This window comes from Anolis sagrei, chromosome X (assembly GCF_037176765.1).
Source record: "Anolis sagrei isolate rAnoSag1 chromosome X, rAnoSag1.mat, whole genome shotgun sequence".
Lineage (NCBI taxonomy): Eukaryota > Metazoa > Chordata > Lepidosauria > Squamata > Dactyloidae > Anolis > Anolis sagrei.
The window spans coordinates 65,179,772-65,196,616 of record NC_090034.1 but is presented as its reverse complement, the minus strand read 5'-3'; the positions used below and the strand labels follow the sequence as shown (position 1 = coordinate 65,196,616).

Genomic DNA, 16,845 nt, shown 5'->3' with positions numbered 1-16,845 from the left:
TCCATATCCAAATAGACTTCCTCATCTCGCCAGACCAACTCAGAGAGCGCGACAAAGGAAATCATAAATGGCTTTTTTTGTCCATGCTGATGAGTTATTCAAAAAAGAAGTTTCGAGGGAGGCAAGGGTTCTCCCTTGAGCATTTCAACAGTCTTGGGTCACATTTTCTAGGGCAAAAGGCAAAGGGGAAAGGCAATATTTCATAGCAAGATACATACATTCAAATCATAAGCATCCATAGCAACAAAAACCCCATCTTTGTCCCACATTCCAAGTATATTTTAATAAGAGAATTAATTTTCATGAAGAAGCCTGAAGTCCAATGTTTTAAAAGGTCTTTGAGGAAAGTTCATGAGGGAGATAGTATGTACTGAAGTCCAAGACATGCAGGCAGAGAGTCCATGATCATTGGAAGGATGAAACCCCAGCTGTGCTGCAACTGATTCACGCTTTTGGAAACTACAACTCTCACAAAGGGCAGAAGTCCCAAGATCCAGCCATTTCCCAAAAGCCTCGTGGGGTCCTTGTTGTTGTCAGTGCCTTGGCAATGTGACTTAACCCATGTTGTGTAGTCTGGTGCCCTTGCCCTTTGCAGAACTATAAGTCACTATCCCTTACTTTGGGGGGGGGTGTGTGTGTGTGCTCGACATCACTATCAGAAATGATCTGGTAAAACATCTGACTGAAGCACCCACTGGCATCAACGAACGACTCTCAACCTTCCGAATTGATCTTGCCAAAAACCAACAGGCAAACATCATAAGTGCCTACGCACCGACACTAGATGCTGATGAAGACATCAAGGAGAAAGTCTACTGTCAGCTGGACACCATCCTATCGGGGATACCTAAGGAGAACAAAATCATCCTCCTGGGGGACTTTAATGCAAGAGTCGGGCGAGACTTCGACCTGTGGTCAGGGACCATCGGAAAAGACGGGGTTGGAAACAGCAACTCAAACGGCATCCTGCTTCTCACCAAATGTGCGGAACACAACCTTGTCATCACCAACACACTCTTCCGCCAGAAAAACAAGTTCAAGACATCATGGAAGCACCCCCGGTCAAAGCATTGGCACCTCTTAGACTATGTAATCACACGTGCCAGAGACCGCTGTGACGTGCTCTTCACAAGAGCCATGACAGGTGCTGACGACTGCTGGACAGACCACAGGCTAATCTGATCAACGATGGCTATCAAGATCGCCCCCAAGCGCAGACTCCAAGGAAGAAAGACAAGGCGCAAAATGAACATCCAAGCCCCTCAGGAGCCCTCCAGACGAGCCCATCTCCAAACAGCACTCAAGAACCATCTACCCAATGAACACTCCGAAAATGTTGAGGAACACTGGCACAAACTGAAGACCTTCATCATCACAGTCTGCGAAGAAACTATTGGATATCAAACCAAGAAACATCAAGATTGGTTTGACGAAAATGACATCGAGATCCAACAGCTAATTGACAAGAAAAGGAAAGCCTTCCAAACATGGCAGAGAGACATCAACTGTGCTGCTAAGAAAAAGATCTACGCCAGCACAAAAGCTGAGGTCCAAAGAAGGACAAGAGAACTCAACAACATCTGGTGGACAAAGAAGGCTGAAGAAATCCAACACCTGGCAGATACCCATGATGCTCAGGGATTTTTCAAAGCCACAAAGGTCATCTATGGACCAGGAAACCATGGCATACAGCCTCTACGCTCATCAGATGGAACCAAATTCCTGAAGGACCAAAAATCAATTGCACTACGTTGGAAAGAACACTACCAAAGCATCCTGAACCGCAGCTCCAATGTGGCCAAAGAGGTTTTCTCACAAATCCCGCAACAACAAACCAGGGATGAGCTTGCAGCACTGCCTAGTTTGGAAGAAGTCAGCAATGCCATCAGCCAACAAAAAAAATAACAAAGCCAGCGGACCTGATGGGATCCCTGCTGAAATCTTTAAAGAGGGAGGACCTGAGCTAACACAACAACTCCACCAGCTCATAGAAAAAGTGTGAGTGACCGAGAAAATCCCACCAGATTTCAAGGATGCCACCATCATCACCCTTTTCAAAAAGGGGAACGAACAGACCGCGGAAACTATTGAGCTGGGAAAATCCTCGCAAGAATCCTTGCAAACCGCCTTCTTCCCCTCTCAGAAGACACCCTACCAGAAACCCAGAACAGCTTCCGCTCCTCCAGAGGAACTGTGGACATGATCTTCACTGCACGACAGCTCCAAGAAAAATACAGGGAACAAAATCGACCTCTGTACATGGCATTCATTGACCTTGCAAAGGCATTCAGCACAGTGAATCGCAGCGCTCTCTGGATCATCCTCCAAAAAATCGGGTGTCTTAACAAATTTGTGAACATCCTGCGGCTCCTCCATGATGACATGATGGCAACAGTTTTGGACAGCAGTGGCTCCCAAAGTGACCCATTTGAGGTGGAATCCGGTGTCAAACAGGGATGTGCTATTGCTCCAACTTTATTCTCCAGCTTCATCGCTATGATACTTCACCTTGTTGATGGGAAGCTTCCCACCAGAGTGGAAATCATCTATCAGACAGATGGCAAGCTATTCAACCTCAGCAGACTGAAAGCCAAAACCAAGGTTACAGCAACATCTGTTATAGAACTCCAGTATGCTGTTGACAACGTCGTCTGTGCGCATTCAGAAGAAGATCTACAAGCCACTCTAAACACCTTTGCAGAAGCATACGAGAAGCTCGGCCTGTCATTGAACATTGAAAAAACCAAGGTGCTGTTCCAGCAGACACCAGCCAACCCCTCTCCTGGATTCATCGCTCACGCTTGAGGCTCAGGCGTCAGCTGTGTCTGGGAGGGCTTTCGCACAACTAAGACTCATGCGCCAACTGCGACCGTACCTCGCGAAGGCTGATCTGGCCGGGGTGGTCCATGCCTTGGTCACCTCTAGGTTGGATTACTGTAATGCGCTCTATGTGGGGCTGCCCTTGAAAACGGCTCGGAAATTCCAACTTGTCCAACGAGCAGCAGCCAGGATGTTAACTGGTGCTCCCTACAGAGAGAGGTCAACCCTCCTGTTCAAGGAGCTCCACTAGCTGCCGTTTATCTTCCGAGCCCAATTTAATGTTTTAATGTGTATGGTGCTGATATTTTAATTGTGTAATGAAGTGGCATTGTGTTGTTATTGTATATTCTTTGTATGTTAACACATTTTGTGAACCGGTCCGAATCCCTCTTTGAAGGTGAGAGGGTCGGTATATAAAACCTCGAAATAATAAAATAATAATTAAGGTGCAGGTGCTTACCTACAAAGCCCGGAACGGATTGGGACCAGCCTACCTGCGTGACCGCATCTCCATCTACGAACCCACGCGTTCACTACGCTCATCTGGAGAGGCCCTGCTCGTGATCCCGCCTGCGTCGCAAGCACGTTTGGTGGGGACACGAGACAGGGCCTTTTCCGTGGTGGCCCCCTGTCTCTGGAACACTCTCCCCAAAGATCTTAGACAGGCCCCTACATTGGCAGTCTTCAGAAAGAACTTGAAGACCTGGCTGTTTCGATGTGCCTTTCCCGATTAGGAAATCTCCAATACCAAGTCCCAGAAGCACTTTATTAGAATTTAAGGCTGCCGCACACTGCACACTGCACTTGCCCTATAATATCACCTGTCACATCAGCACTTTTTAATGCTGTACCCTCTACTCTGACCTGGCCCAGTTTTATCTTGTTGATGTATTGTTTATTGCTTGTAGTTTTGTTGTTTTAATACTGCTTTAATTGTTTTTAATTTGCTTTAAGTGTATTGTTATGTTGTGTATTGAGGCCTTGGCCTTTGTAAGCCGCATCGAGTCCTTCGGGAGATGCTAGCGGGGTACAAATAAAGTATAATAATAATAATAATAATAATAATAATAATAATAATAATAATGTGATACAGCTTAATGGTGTAACATTAGAAAATGTTGATCATTTCCGCTACCTCAGCAGCCACCTCTCCAACAAAGTCAACATCGACGCCGAAATACAACACCACGTGAGCTCTGCGAGTGCAGTATTTTTCCGAATGAAGCAGAGAGTGTTTGAGGACCGGGACATCCGTAGGGATACCAAGGTGCTTGTTTATAGAGCTATTGTCCTCCCAACCTTGCTATATGCCAGACGTCACATGCAACTCCTGGAACGATTCCATCAGCGCTGCCTGCGGAAAATCCTGCAAATCTCTTGGGAAGACAAGCAGACAAACGTCAGCATGCTGGAAGAAGCAAAGACCACCAGCACTGAAGCGATGGTCCTCCATCATCAACTCCTCTGGACTGGCCACGTTGTCCGGATGCCCGACCGGAAAACAGAATGTTGGTAGACAGGAAAAGAGGGCTCAAAGCCAACCTTAAAAACTCTGGCATAGACACTGAGAACTGGGAAGCCCTGGCACTTGAGTGCTCCAGCTGGAGGTCAGCTATGACCAGCAGTGCTGCAGAATTTGAAGAGGCATGAATGGAGGGCGAAAGGGAGAAGCGTGCCAAGAGGAAGGCGCGTCAAGCCAACCCCGACCGAGACCGCCTTCCACCTGGAAACCAATGCCCTCACTGCTTTTTGGGTTTTTTTAAGTCCTTTCTGCTATTTTTGGGTTTCTTTTATGAGTGATGTTCACTCGTTGGTCTGTTAGGGGTATAGTGTCCAAATTTCGGGTCAATTCATCCAGTGGTTTTTGAGTTCTGTTAATCCCACAAATGAACATTAGATTTTTGTTTATATAGACTAGCTGTCCCCTGCCACGCGTTGCTGTGGCCCACATGGGGGTTCTGTGTGGGAGGTTTGGCCCAATTCTATCATTGGTGGGGTTCAGAATGCTCTGTGATTGTAGGTGAACTATAAATCCCAGCAACTACAACTCCCAAATGACAAAATCAATTTTTTGAGTGAATGACATAGGTGTCTTGTGTCCAAATTTGATGTCAATTTGTCCAGTAATTTTTGAGTTCTGTTAATCCCACAAACGAACATTACATTTTTATTTATATAGAATAGCCGTTCCCTGCCACGTGTTGCTGTGGCCCAGTCTGGTGATCTGGAAAATAAAGTAATGAGACAGTGCTGGCTTCTAATATCTGTAATGTCTTTATGCTTGTGAGTAAACAGTATTTCTTGCTGTTTCTTTGTCAGTGTTGATGTGGAAGTTGTCTGGTTTGCCTAATCTGGAACATGTGACGTATAATTGTCCTTCTTTTGGGGTCCCTTTCAAATCTATGATACTATATCTCTCTGTGTGTGAATCATCTATCTATCTATCTATCTATCTATCTATCTATCTATATCTATGGCTGGATGGCTCTTTGTCAGGAGGGCTCTGATTACATTTTCTTGCCCTGGTGAAGAGAGTTGGACTGGATGGCCTTAAGTATTTTCTGTTGGTCATGGGGGTCCTGTGTGGGAAGTTTACCCCAATTCTGTCATTCATGGGTTTCAGAATGCTCTATGATTGTAGGTGAACTATAAATCCCAGTAACTACAACTCCAAATGTCAAGGTCTATTTCCCCCAAACTCGATCTGTATTCATATTTGGACATATGGAATATTTGTTCCAAGTTTGGTCCAGATCCATCATTGTTTGAGTCCACAGTGCTCTCTGGATGTAGTGAACTACAACTCCCAAACTCAAGGACAATGCTCAGCAAACCCTTCTTGTGTTTTCTGTTGGTCATGGGAGTCCTATCTGCCAAGATTGGTTCAGTTCCATCATTGGTGGAGTTCAAAATGCTCTTTGATTGTAGGTGAACTATAAATCCCAGCAACTACAACTGCCAATTGACAAAGTCAATTTTTTTGAGTGAAGGACATACATTGGGTTGTTAGGTGTCTTGTGTCCAAATTTGGTGTCAATTTGTCCTGTGGTTTTTGAGTTCTGTTAATCCCACAAACAAACATTACATTTTTATTTATATAGACTAGCTGTCCCCTGCCACATGTTGCTGTGGCCCAGTCTGGTGAGCTGGAAAATAAAGTAATGGTTTCTAATCTATGTAATTTCTTTATGCTTGAGGGTAAACAGTACTTCTTGTTGTCTCTTTGTCAGTGTCGATGTGGAGAGTGTCTGGTTTGCCTACTCTGGAATATGCAATATATCATTGTCCTTCTTTAAGGGTCCCTTTTAAATCTATATTATATCTGTGTGTGTGTGAATCATATCTATCTATCTATATCTATGTCTGGATGGCTCTTTGTCAGGAGGGCTCTGTTTACGTTTTCTTGCCCTGGTGAAGGGAGTTGGACTGGATGGCCTTAAGTGTTTTCTGTTGGTCATGGGGGTTCTGTGTGGGAAATTTGCCCCAATTCTGTTGTTTGTGGGATTCAGAATGCTCTTTGATTGTAGGTGAACTATAAATCCCAGTAACTACAACTCCCAAATGTCACGGTCTATTTCCCCCAAACTCCTTCTGTGTTCATATTTGGGCATATGGAATATTTGTGCCAAGTTTGGTCCAGATCCATCATTGTTTGACTCCACAGTGGTCTCTGGATGTAGGTGAAAAACAACTCCCAAACTGAAGGTCAATGCCCACCAAACCCTTCTAGTCTTTTCTGTTGGTCATGGGAGTCCTGTGTGTCACCTTTGCTTCAATTCCATCATTGGTGGAGTTCAGAATGCTCTTTGATTGTAGGTGAACTATAAATCCCAAGAATTACAACTCTCAAATGACAAAATAAAAAAGTCATTTTTTTTAGTGAAGGACATACATTGCGTTGTTAGGTGTCTTGTGTCCAAATTTGTGTCAATTTGTCCAGTGGTTTTTGAGTTCTGTTAATCCCACAAACGAACATTACATTTTTATTTATATAGGTTATTATTACAAGGACCACCTTATCTCTCTCCTGAGGAATCTGTACAAGGACCAAGTAGCAACAGTAAGAACTGACCACGGAACAACAGACTGGTTCAAGATTGGGAAAGGCGTACGGCAAGGCTGCATACTCTCACCCAACCTTTTTAACTTGTATGCAGAACACATCATGCAATGTGCGGGGCTTGAGGAATGCAAAGCTGGGGTGAAAATTGCTGGAAGAAACATTAACAACCTCAGATATGCAGATGACACCACTCTGGTGGGCGAAAGCGAGGAGGAGCTGAGGAGCCTTCTAATCAAGGTGAAAGAAGAAAGCGCAAAAGCTGGGTTGCAGCTAAACGTCAAAAAAACCAAGATTATGGCAACATGACTGGAAAATAGAGGGAGAAAATGTGGAGGCCGTGACAGACTTTGTATTTCTAGGTGCAAAGATTACGGCAGATGCAGACTGTGGCCAGGAAATCAGAAGACGCTTACTTCTTGGGAGGAGAGCAATGTCCAATCTCGATAAAATAGTAAAGAGTAGAGACATAACACTGGCAACAACGATCCGCCTAGTCAAAGCCATGGTATTCCCTGTAGTCACCTACGGATGTGAGAGCTGGACCTTAGGGAAGGCTGAGCGAAGGAAGATCGATGCTTTTGAGCTGTGGTGCTGGAGGAAAGTGCTGAGAGTGCCTTGGACTGCGAGAAGATCCAACCAGTCCATCCTCCAGGAAATAAAGCCCGGCTGCTCACTGGAGGGAAGGATACTAGAGACAAAGTTGAAGTACTTTGGCCACATCATGAGGAGACAGCAAAGCCTAGAGAAGACAATCATGCTGGGGAAAGTGGAAGGCAAAAGGAAGAGGGGCTGACCAAGGGCAAGATGGATGGGGATCCTTGAAGTGACTGGACTGACCTTGAAGGAGCTGGGGGTGGTGACGGCCGACAGGGAGCTCTTGCGTGGGCTGGTCCATGAGGTCACGAAGAGTCGGAGACGACTGAACGAATGAACAACAACAAGGTTATTATTATTATTAAATCCATCCTGCATATCCGATATTTACATGACGGTTCATAACAGAAGCAAAAGTCCAGTTATGAAGTAGCAACGAAAATAATGTTATGGGGGGGGGGGTCAGCACAACACGAGGGACTGTATTAAGGCCTCACACCATTAGGAAGGTTGGGAAACACTCTTCTGGATCCTATGGCAGTGAGGAAGGGCTTCGGGCATCCGCCTTTCGGGCGCCAGCGCCCAGTGCCCGCAGCTGTAGCCCAGAGAGTTTCCTTTGGCCGGCGAGATAGGACCCCGCCTCCGACTTCTGGACCGAGGAGGAGGAGGAGGAGCAAGCCCTTGGGGAGCCCCTCCGTCTGCCTCCCCCTCCCTCCCTTCCTGCCTTCCTTCCTTCCATCCAGCCCAGCCATGCTCCCGGAGCCGGTTCCCGGGCTGTTTGTGCTGCTGCTGCTGAGCCTGGGAGCCTCTCCATCCGCCGGACAGGAGGGTAAGCCAAGAAGCGGCTCCGGGGTGGAGAGGGGCTTGTCGGGAGGGTTTGCCACTGGCCTGCCTTAGACCTGGAGTGAGCCACATTCTCTCAGGGCCCATCCATACAACTATACCATCCACATTGAACTGGGGGATTTTGACCAATGGGATTTTGGCCTTTTATTTATCGTGTCAGGCAACCGAACAGTTGTATTACATTTTTGACAGAACAGACAAACAAACATACAAAAGACACAGAGTTTGCAAGCTTGGTAGTTGATTAAATGTCCTTTGACCAGTATCTGGCCACTTGGAGTGCCTCTGGTGTTGTCACAAGAAGGTCCTCCATTGTGCATGTCCACACTCACATGTTCTGGATTCCGCTTTGTAGCCCCATTTCTGAAGGTTGGCTCTGCATCTCGTGGTGCCAGAGCGTAGTCTCTTCAGTGCCTTCCAAGTTGCCCAGTCTTCTGTGTGTCCAGGGGGGAGTCTCTCATTGGGTATCAGCCATTGATTGATTGAGGCTCTGGGTTTGAGCCTACCACTTTTGGACTCTTGCTTGCTGAGGTGTTCCAGCGAGTGTCTCTGTAGATCTTAGAAAACTATTTCTTGATTTAAGTTGTTGGCGTGCTGGCTGATGCCCAAACAAGGGATGAGCTGGAGATGTCACTGCGTTGGTCCTTTCACTATTGGTTGCTACTTCCCGGAGGATGTCAGGTGGTGCGATATTGGCTAGACAGTGTAATTTCTCCAGTGGTGTAGGGCGCAGACACCCCGTGATAATGCGGCATGTCTCATTAAGAGCCACATCCACTGTTTTAGTGTGGTGAGATGTGTTCCACACTGGGCATGCATACTCAGCAGCAGAGTAGCATAGCGCAAGGGCAGATGTCTTCACTGTGTCTGGTTGTGATCCCCAGGTTGTGCCAGTATGCTTTCGTATGATATTGTTTCTAGCACCCACTTTTTGCTTGATATTCAGACCGCATCCTTGTGTACGAACCCACACAATCTCTTCATTCATCTGGAAAGGCTCTGCTCACAATCCCACCTGTATCACAAGCGCGATTGGTGGGTACAAGGGATAGGGCTTTCTCGGTGGTGGCCCCTCGACTCTGGAACTCTCTCCCTAAGGACATCAGGCAGGCCCCATCGCTAGCAATCTTTAGGAGGAGCTTGAAAACGTGGTTGTTCCAGTGTGCCTTTCCAGAATAAGGAAACTCCCAGCATTATGTCCCAATGCACTTTATCAGAGATCTAGGATATCTGCATGCCCATCCCCCTCCAAACACCCCACCTTGTCATGCCCAGCACTTTTAATTTTAATTATTACATTTGGCCCGGTCATTGTTTTTAATTGCATCATTGGGTGTTGTTAATTGTTATTGCTCTGGTTGTTTGTTTGTTTTTTAGTTATTGTGTTGTTGTTGTTGCTGCTGTTTTTATTGTTGTATTTGGACTCGGCCTCTTGTAAGCCGCACCGAGTCATTCGGGAGATGGTAGCGGGGTACAAATAAAGGTTATTATTATTATTATTATTATTATTATTATTAGTGCTTCTTGTAGGTCAGGGCACGGTCCAGAGTGACTCCCAGGTATTTGGGTGTGCTGCAATGCTCCAGTGGGATTCCTTCCCAGGTGATCCTCAGAGCTCGGGATGCTTGTCTGTTCTTGAGATGAAAAGCAAATGTCTGTGTTTTAGATTGGTTAGGGATCAGCTGGTTTTCCCTGTAATAGGCAGTAAGAGCACGTAGAGCTTCGGAGAGCTTCTGTTCAACCATCTCAAAGCTCCCTGCTTGAGCAGTAATGCCACGATCATCAGCATAGTTTTTGGCCTGCATCAATAGGAGCATAGTGTCTAGATCCAGGGAAGTCATGCTACCCCTCTATTCTGCCTTGGTTAGACCACACCTGGAATATTGTGTCCAATTCTGGGCACCACAATTGAAGGATATATTGACAAGCTGGAAAGTGTACTAGAAATAATGAATATGGATGAACTAACCTACTGGATAACACCAATTCAAGGAATCCCAAAGAAACCTACAAACTGGGACCCGGTAAAAAAGTACTTTAAACAATGGAAAATCTAGATAAATAAAAATGTAATGTTCGTTTGTGGAATTAACAGAACTCAAAAACCACTGGACAAATTGACACCAAATTTGGACACAAGACACCTAACAACCCAATGTATGTCCTTTACTAAAAAAATATGTTTTTGTCATTTGGGAGTTGTAGTTGCTGGGATTTATAGTTCACCTACAATCAAAGAGCATTCTGAACCCCATCAACGATGGAATTGAACAAAACTTGGCACACAGTTCTCTCATGACCAACAGAATATACTGGAAGGGTTTGGTGGGCAGTGTTCTTTGGTTTTGGAGTTGTAGTTCACCTACACACAGAGATCACCGTGGACAATGATGGATCTGGACCAAACTCTACACGAATACTCAATATGCCCAAATGTGAACACTGGTGGAGTTTGGGGAAAATAGACCTTGACATTTGGGAGTTGTAGTTGCTGGGATTTATAGTTCACCTACAATCAAAGAGCATTCCGAACCCCACCAATGAGAGAATTAGGCCAAACCTCCCACACAGAACCCCCATGACCACCAGAGTGGGCCACAGCAACGTGTGGCAGGGGATGGCTAGTCATTTACTAAAAAGAGTAAATCACAGCCAAGAAAATACAAACAAAGGAAGAAACAGCGTAGAAATAACTTCAGAAAGGTCTTTAAAGACCCTCAAAGACTAGATGGAAGTTATTTTTCTTTTATTTTTTGTTTTTTCTTGTTTTTTTATTTTTGGTTTTTTTTTCTTTTCTCCCCCCCCCCCTTTTTTTTTTTTTGGAGAGGATCTGCACACCCTAGTGACAGGTTTTCTTAAATCATATTATTATTATTATTATTATTATTATTATTATTATTATTATATTTTTATTCCATGTTCTGTTATATTTTGCTCTACTCTATTTCCTACTTTTCTATCTTCTCCACAATATTCCTCCACGATCTATGTAACTATATACTCTATCAATTAAAACCAATTTTTTAAAAAAGAAAGTGTCCAGAGGAGAGCGACTAAAATGATCTGAAGAACTAAAAGGGTCTGGAGACTAAAAGGGTCTGGAAAACAAGCTCTATGAGGAGCGGCTTAAAGAGCTGGGCATGTTTAGCCTGAAGAAGAGAAGGCTGAGAGGAGACCTGATAGCCATGTAGAAATATGTGAGAGGAAGTCACAGGGAGGTGGGAACAAGCCTGTTTTCTGCTTCCCTGGAGACTAGGACGCAATGGAACAATGGCTTCAAACTACAAGAAAGGAGATTCCATCTGAACATGAGGAAGAACTTCCTGACTGTGAGAGCCGTTCAGCAGTGGAACTTTCTGCCCCGGAGTGTGGTGGAGACTTCTTCTTTGGAAGCTTTTAAACAGAGTCAGCAAAAAAAAAACCAATGGGATTTTGGCCTGCATCAATAGGAGCATAGTGTCTAGGATCAGGGGTCCTCAAACTAAGGCCCGGGTGCCGGATACGGCCCTCCAAGGTCATTTACCCGGCCCTCACTCAGGGTCAATCTAAGTCTGAAACGACTTGAAAGCACTCAACAACAATCCTATCTCATTTACCAAAAGTAGGCCCACACTTCCCATTGAAATACTGGTAGGTTACTCACCTGTAACCATGTTTCTTCGAGTGGGCCTCTGTGAATCCACACTTATGGAGAGAATCTGCGCCTGCGCAGGTCCCAACGGAAAAACTTCCCAAGTTGAAACTTTTAAGTTTTGGCGGTAACGCCGCCCAGCAGGGCATAAAAGGCGCCCCCCGCGTAGCGAGGAATAGGGGGAGGTTTGCAAGAGGGGACGGCCGGGCGGGTTAGTGTGGATTCACAGAGGCCCACTCGAAGAAACATGATTACAGGTGAGTAACCTACCATTTTTCTTCGTGGCCTCTATAAATGCACACTTATGGAGAGCTAGCAAGCTTAGGTCCCAGATGGTGGGAAGCAAACCGACACCAATTGAAGGACCAAACTATGTTTTATTAAAACACAACAAAGTCTTGCATAAGCACATATACAATCATATATATAGTGCATTAAACTTTATTGCCAAGTTGGGATGACTAGTGGCTACAGATTTTTCAGTGTAGACAAACGGAATGTGAATACGAGAATGATCAATAAGCCACGTATGTGGCAAAAAAGGCAATGAAAAACGATGTGAATATCAGGTACCTGTAAGCACAGTATTGTACATTACAGGCATATCAAATTCAAGTATGTTACATAAGAACACAATAACAATCCTCCTGGGTGAGTAGGAGGGCAAAAACAGTGTCATCAAGCACAATCTTTGTAGCACCGCAGTCGTTGGTGCATTTCGAGAAGAGAAAAAAAAAACCCAGGAAACCCGAGTGACCATGTCATGGAGGACAAGTTGACAGGATTGCCCGGCCGAAGGCAGTCTCCCTACGAGACCGGGTGTCCAGACGATAGTGGGAAATGAAAGTCATTGGGTTAGACCAAATGGCCGCTTTACAAATCGAGTCCAACGGGATCCCCCGTAGGAACGTTGTTGTGGCTGCCATGGCTCTGGTCGACCTCGGTTGGGCCGATGACGGAGGGGGCTTACGCGCCAGTTCGTAACAGAGTTCAATCGTCGAGGCAATCCACCGAGAGAGCCGCTGCGAGGAGAGTGGCAACCCCAATTTATCTGTTGCATAGGCAACGAAGAGTCTAGGGGTCTTTCGTAGGGCAGCAGTTCTTTGCCTGTAAAAAAGCAACGCTCTACGAACGTTGAGGGAATGAAGTCTGTTCTCTGTTGGAGAAGATGGGCTTTGGAAAAAAGCTGGCAGGACTATGTCCTCATTAACATGGAAAGAAAAGTGATGTCAGTTCTCAACACCACCCGGTCAGCGTGAAAAAGCAAGTAGGGCTCGTCAATCCTTAATGCTACCAGGAAGGCAACCTTCCACGAGAGTAGGCGAAGATCCATCGTGGCCAAAGGCTCGAAGGGCGGGCCTGTCAGCTGGGAGAGGACGAGGTCGAGGCTCCATCCCGGCGTTGGAGGATGAACTGGCGGGTTGAGATGATTGTAGCCTCTCAGGAAAGTTTTGATGAGATGGTTGCCGAAGAGTGAGGGAAAACCCAGCCTCTGGAGGTACCGGGAGATTGCAGCGACATATGACTTTAAGGAAGCCAGCGTGAGCTTTAGGAGAAAGTCTAAGATCATCGGTATTGACGGTGGAAACTCCGGTAGAGATCGATTTCGAAGGAATTCTCTGAGGCGCCCGATGCGGTATGCATATGCTCTCGATGTCGAAGGCTTGTGGGCTGCCTCAAGGATCGACCGGAGTTCGGGGCAGAAAAATCCTAGAACGTTATCCTCCATGCTGCCAGATGTAGGGATGTAACGTCTGCATGCAGAAGAAGGCCGTTCTCCCTCGACAAGAGGTCCGGGCAAGGTGGTAGTCTGATCACCCGGGAGCCGGAGAGTCTCAGGAGTGCGGGAAACCACACTTGTCTCCGCCACTCCGGTGCAATGAGGATGCAGTTGGCCTGAGACATCTCGATTCTCTCAGAGAGAGATCGGTGGGAAGATGTACAGGAACTGTGTCGACCACTCCAACATGAACGCATCTCCCAGGCACCCCGGAACGGTGTCTTGAGGTAGGCGGGCCCCGAAGAGGGGAAGCTGACAATTGTCTGGGGAGGCGAAGAGGTCGACTGAGGGATGGCCCCACACGTCGAATAGGGCATGGAGCTCTGCCGGGTCGAGCTGCCACTTGTGAGACGTCGACGTCGAGCGACTTAGAGAGTCGGCCTGGTCATTTAGACGACCTGGGAGGTGAAGCGCAGACGGGAATATCGCATGTTGGTTGCACCACTCCCACAGCGCCACGGACAGCTTCAGAAGCTTTCTCAAGCCGGTGCCCCCCTGCTTGTTGATATAATACATGACCACCATGTTGTCCGTCTGGATCTGGACCATCTGTCCTGTCAGGAGGGGAAGGAAGGCCTTGAGAGCTTTGAAAATGGCCAACAACTCCAGATAGTTTATGTGGTGTAATTGTTCTTTTGGGGACCACACGTCTTGTATGGAGAAGCGGCCTGTGTGGGCGCCCCAGGCAAACGTCGAGGAGTCGGTTGTGAGAACGGCTGACGGCTGTCTCGCATGGAAGGGCAGGCCTATGCAGATGTTTCGGCAACTCATCCACTACCTCAAGGAGCGTCGAACTGCGGCTGGCATCAACAGAATCTTGGTTTCGGAATCTCGAATTGAAGAGAGATATTGACAAGCTGGAATGTGTCCAGAGGAGGGCAACTAAAATGATCAAGGGTCTGGAGAACAAGCCCTATAAGGAGCGGCTTAAAGAGCTGGGCATGTTTAAACTGAAGAAGAGAAGGCTGAGAGGAGACATGATAGCCATGTATAAATATGTGAGAGAAAGTGGGGCCGATCTAGGGAACATACAATTAAAAGCAGAGCAATAACAAAATGCAATTTAAAAACATAAAACAAACATAATAATAGACAAGCATCAAGCAACAAAAGAACTAAGTGGGGGGGGGGGGAGGCCAATGGAACAATGGCTTCAAACTACAAGAAAGGAGATTCCATCTGAACCTCCTGTCTGTGAGAGCCGTTCAGCAGTGGAACTCTCTGCCCCGTAGTGTGGTGGAGGCTCCTTCTTTGGAAGCTTTTAAACAGAGGCTGGATGGCCATCTGTCGGGGGTGCTTTGAATGCAATTTTCCTGCTTCTTGGCAGGGGGTTGGACTGGATAGCCCATGAGGTCTCTTCCAACTCTATGATTCTATGATTCTATGGCAGTGCAGACTCAGATCACCCAGTTCAAAGCAGAGATCATCAGCAGCAGCACTTGATTCTTGGGTTGTTGTAGGTTTTTCGGGCTATATGGCCATGTTCTAGAACAGTGTTTCTTAACCCTACTAATGCCGCGACCCCTTAATACAGTTCCTCATGTTGTGGTGACCCCCAACCCTAAAATTATTTTCATTGCTACTTCATAACTGTAATTTGGCTACTGTTATGAATCGTAATGTAAATATCTGATATGCAGGATGTATTTTCCCATGATCAACAGAAAAAACTGGGTTTGGTGGGCATTGACCTTGAGTTTGGGAGTTGTAGTTTACCTACATCCAGAGACCACTGTGGACTCAAACAATGATGGATCTGGACCAAACTTGGCACAAATACTCAATATGCCCAAATGTGAACACTGGTGGAGTTTGAGTAAAAATAGACCTTGAGATTTGGGAGTTGTAGTTGCTGGGATTTATAGTTCACCTACAATCAAAGAACAGTCTGTGTTCCACCAATGATAGAATTGGGCTGAACTTCCCACACAGAACCCCCATGACCAACAGACAATTCTGTGTTTTCCGATAGTCTTTGGCAACCCCTCTGACACCCCTTCATGACCCCCCCAGGGGTCCCGACCCCCAGGTTGAGAAACACTGTTCTAGAAGCATTCTCTCCTGACATTTTGCCTGCATCTATGGCAAGCATCCTCAGTGGTTGTGAACTTTGTTGGAACTAGGAAAATTGGGTTTATATATCTGTGGAAAGCATCTCCTTCCTTTTTTTTTTAAAAAAAAAGCTACTATTTACACTCCCATTGTTACAGAGCTGGAATTTAGGGGTCTTTGCCAGGAGGCAGAGACCAATCAAACTCATCAAAGAATTCGTTGCCCTGGCGAGACAGAGAAGCACCCAATATTTTTCTCTGATTTTCCCAATAAAAGGTCTTGCCAAGTTGAAGGAAGCGCCACCGAGGTTTATTAGCGATTCAGCTGAAAAGGATGCAAAGCAGCAATCATTTGCCAAGCAGAGCATGTGGTTACAGAAATAAATGGCATTTTAATAGAAAATACATAGTTGTGGGTTTCAATTCTCCCCACTCCCTGCCCTCCGCCTGGCTGAAAAATGATTGGCTGATGCCCCAACAGCGGGGAGGAGACTCGGCCGCCCTCTGAGTGCATGGGCCAATCAGAAGGCTCCTACCACTTCGGCACTTCGGCGAATCAGGAGGGAGGGAGGCGGGACAAGGGAATACAATGCATTCTTGAGTGGATTATGGAAAATCAGGAAATGTCCAAATGCCTGGCAAGTCCTAGAAAGGCCTGCAAGCCAGGCTAGTCTATTGTCCTGTGATGGGTGGCAATAAACATAATCCGGGTTTTCTTTAACAGCACAGACAGGGGAACTATGGGGGCAAACTTAGGTGGATGTCTTTAGTGGGGGGCTGAATGGTTGACAGGTTGGGAGGGGGAAACTTTTCAAGGGTTTCCCCTTATCCCATGGAGATATGATTAAGAGTTTGCTAATTGGTGACTCCCTTGCTGGCCAAGTACCCCCGAAGCCAAAGAATATCAGCTTTTGTCACTGTCCATGCAAGGGATGTCTATAGATAAGAGTTCTTTGTGATGGCTAATCCCTGCCCCTCCAGGATCAGGGCAACTTCCTTAGACATTTTTCCTCAAGGAGAGGGGAAGGGGGCAAAAAGCCTCAGGGGAAGGTCAGATACA

The 16,845-nt window shown here is 46.3% G+C and overlaps 1 protein-coding gene across 2 annotated transcripts in view; it reads left to right on the top strand.

Moving 5' to 3' along the window:
• Window positions 1-7,994: 7,994 nt before the first annotated feature.
• The window catches only part of LOC132780827 (discoidin, CUB and LCCL domain-containing protein 1-like), a 95,842-nt gene continuing 86,991 nt past the window's right edge, over window positions 7,995-16,845 (top strand). For both annotated transcript variants that reach the window (XM_060784634.2, XM_060784633.2), the window contains exon 1: window positions 7,995-8,306. In XM_060784634.2, the coding sequence (XP_060640617.2) occupies window positions 8,012-8,306 (295 nt within the window). In that variant the 5' untranslated portion in view covers window positions 7,995-8,011. The remainder of the gene's footprint in view (window positions 8,307-16,845) is intronic.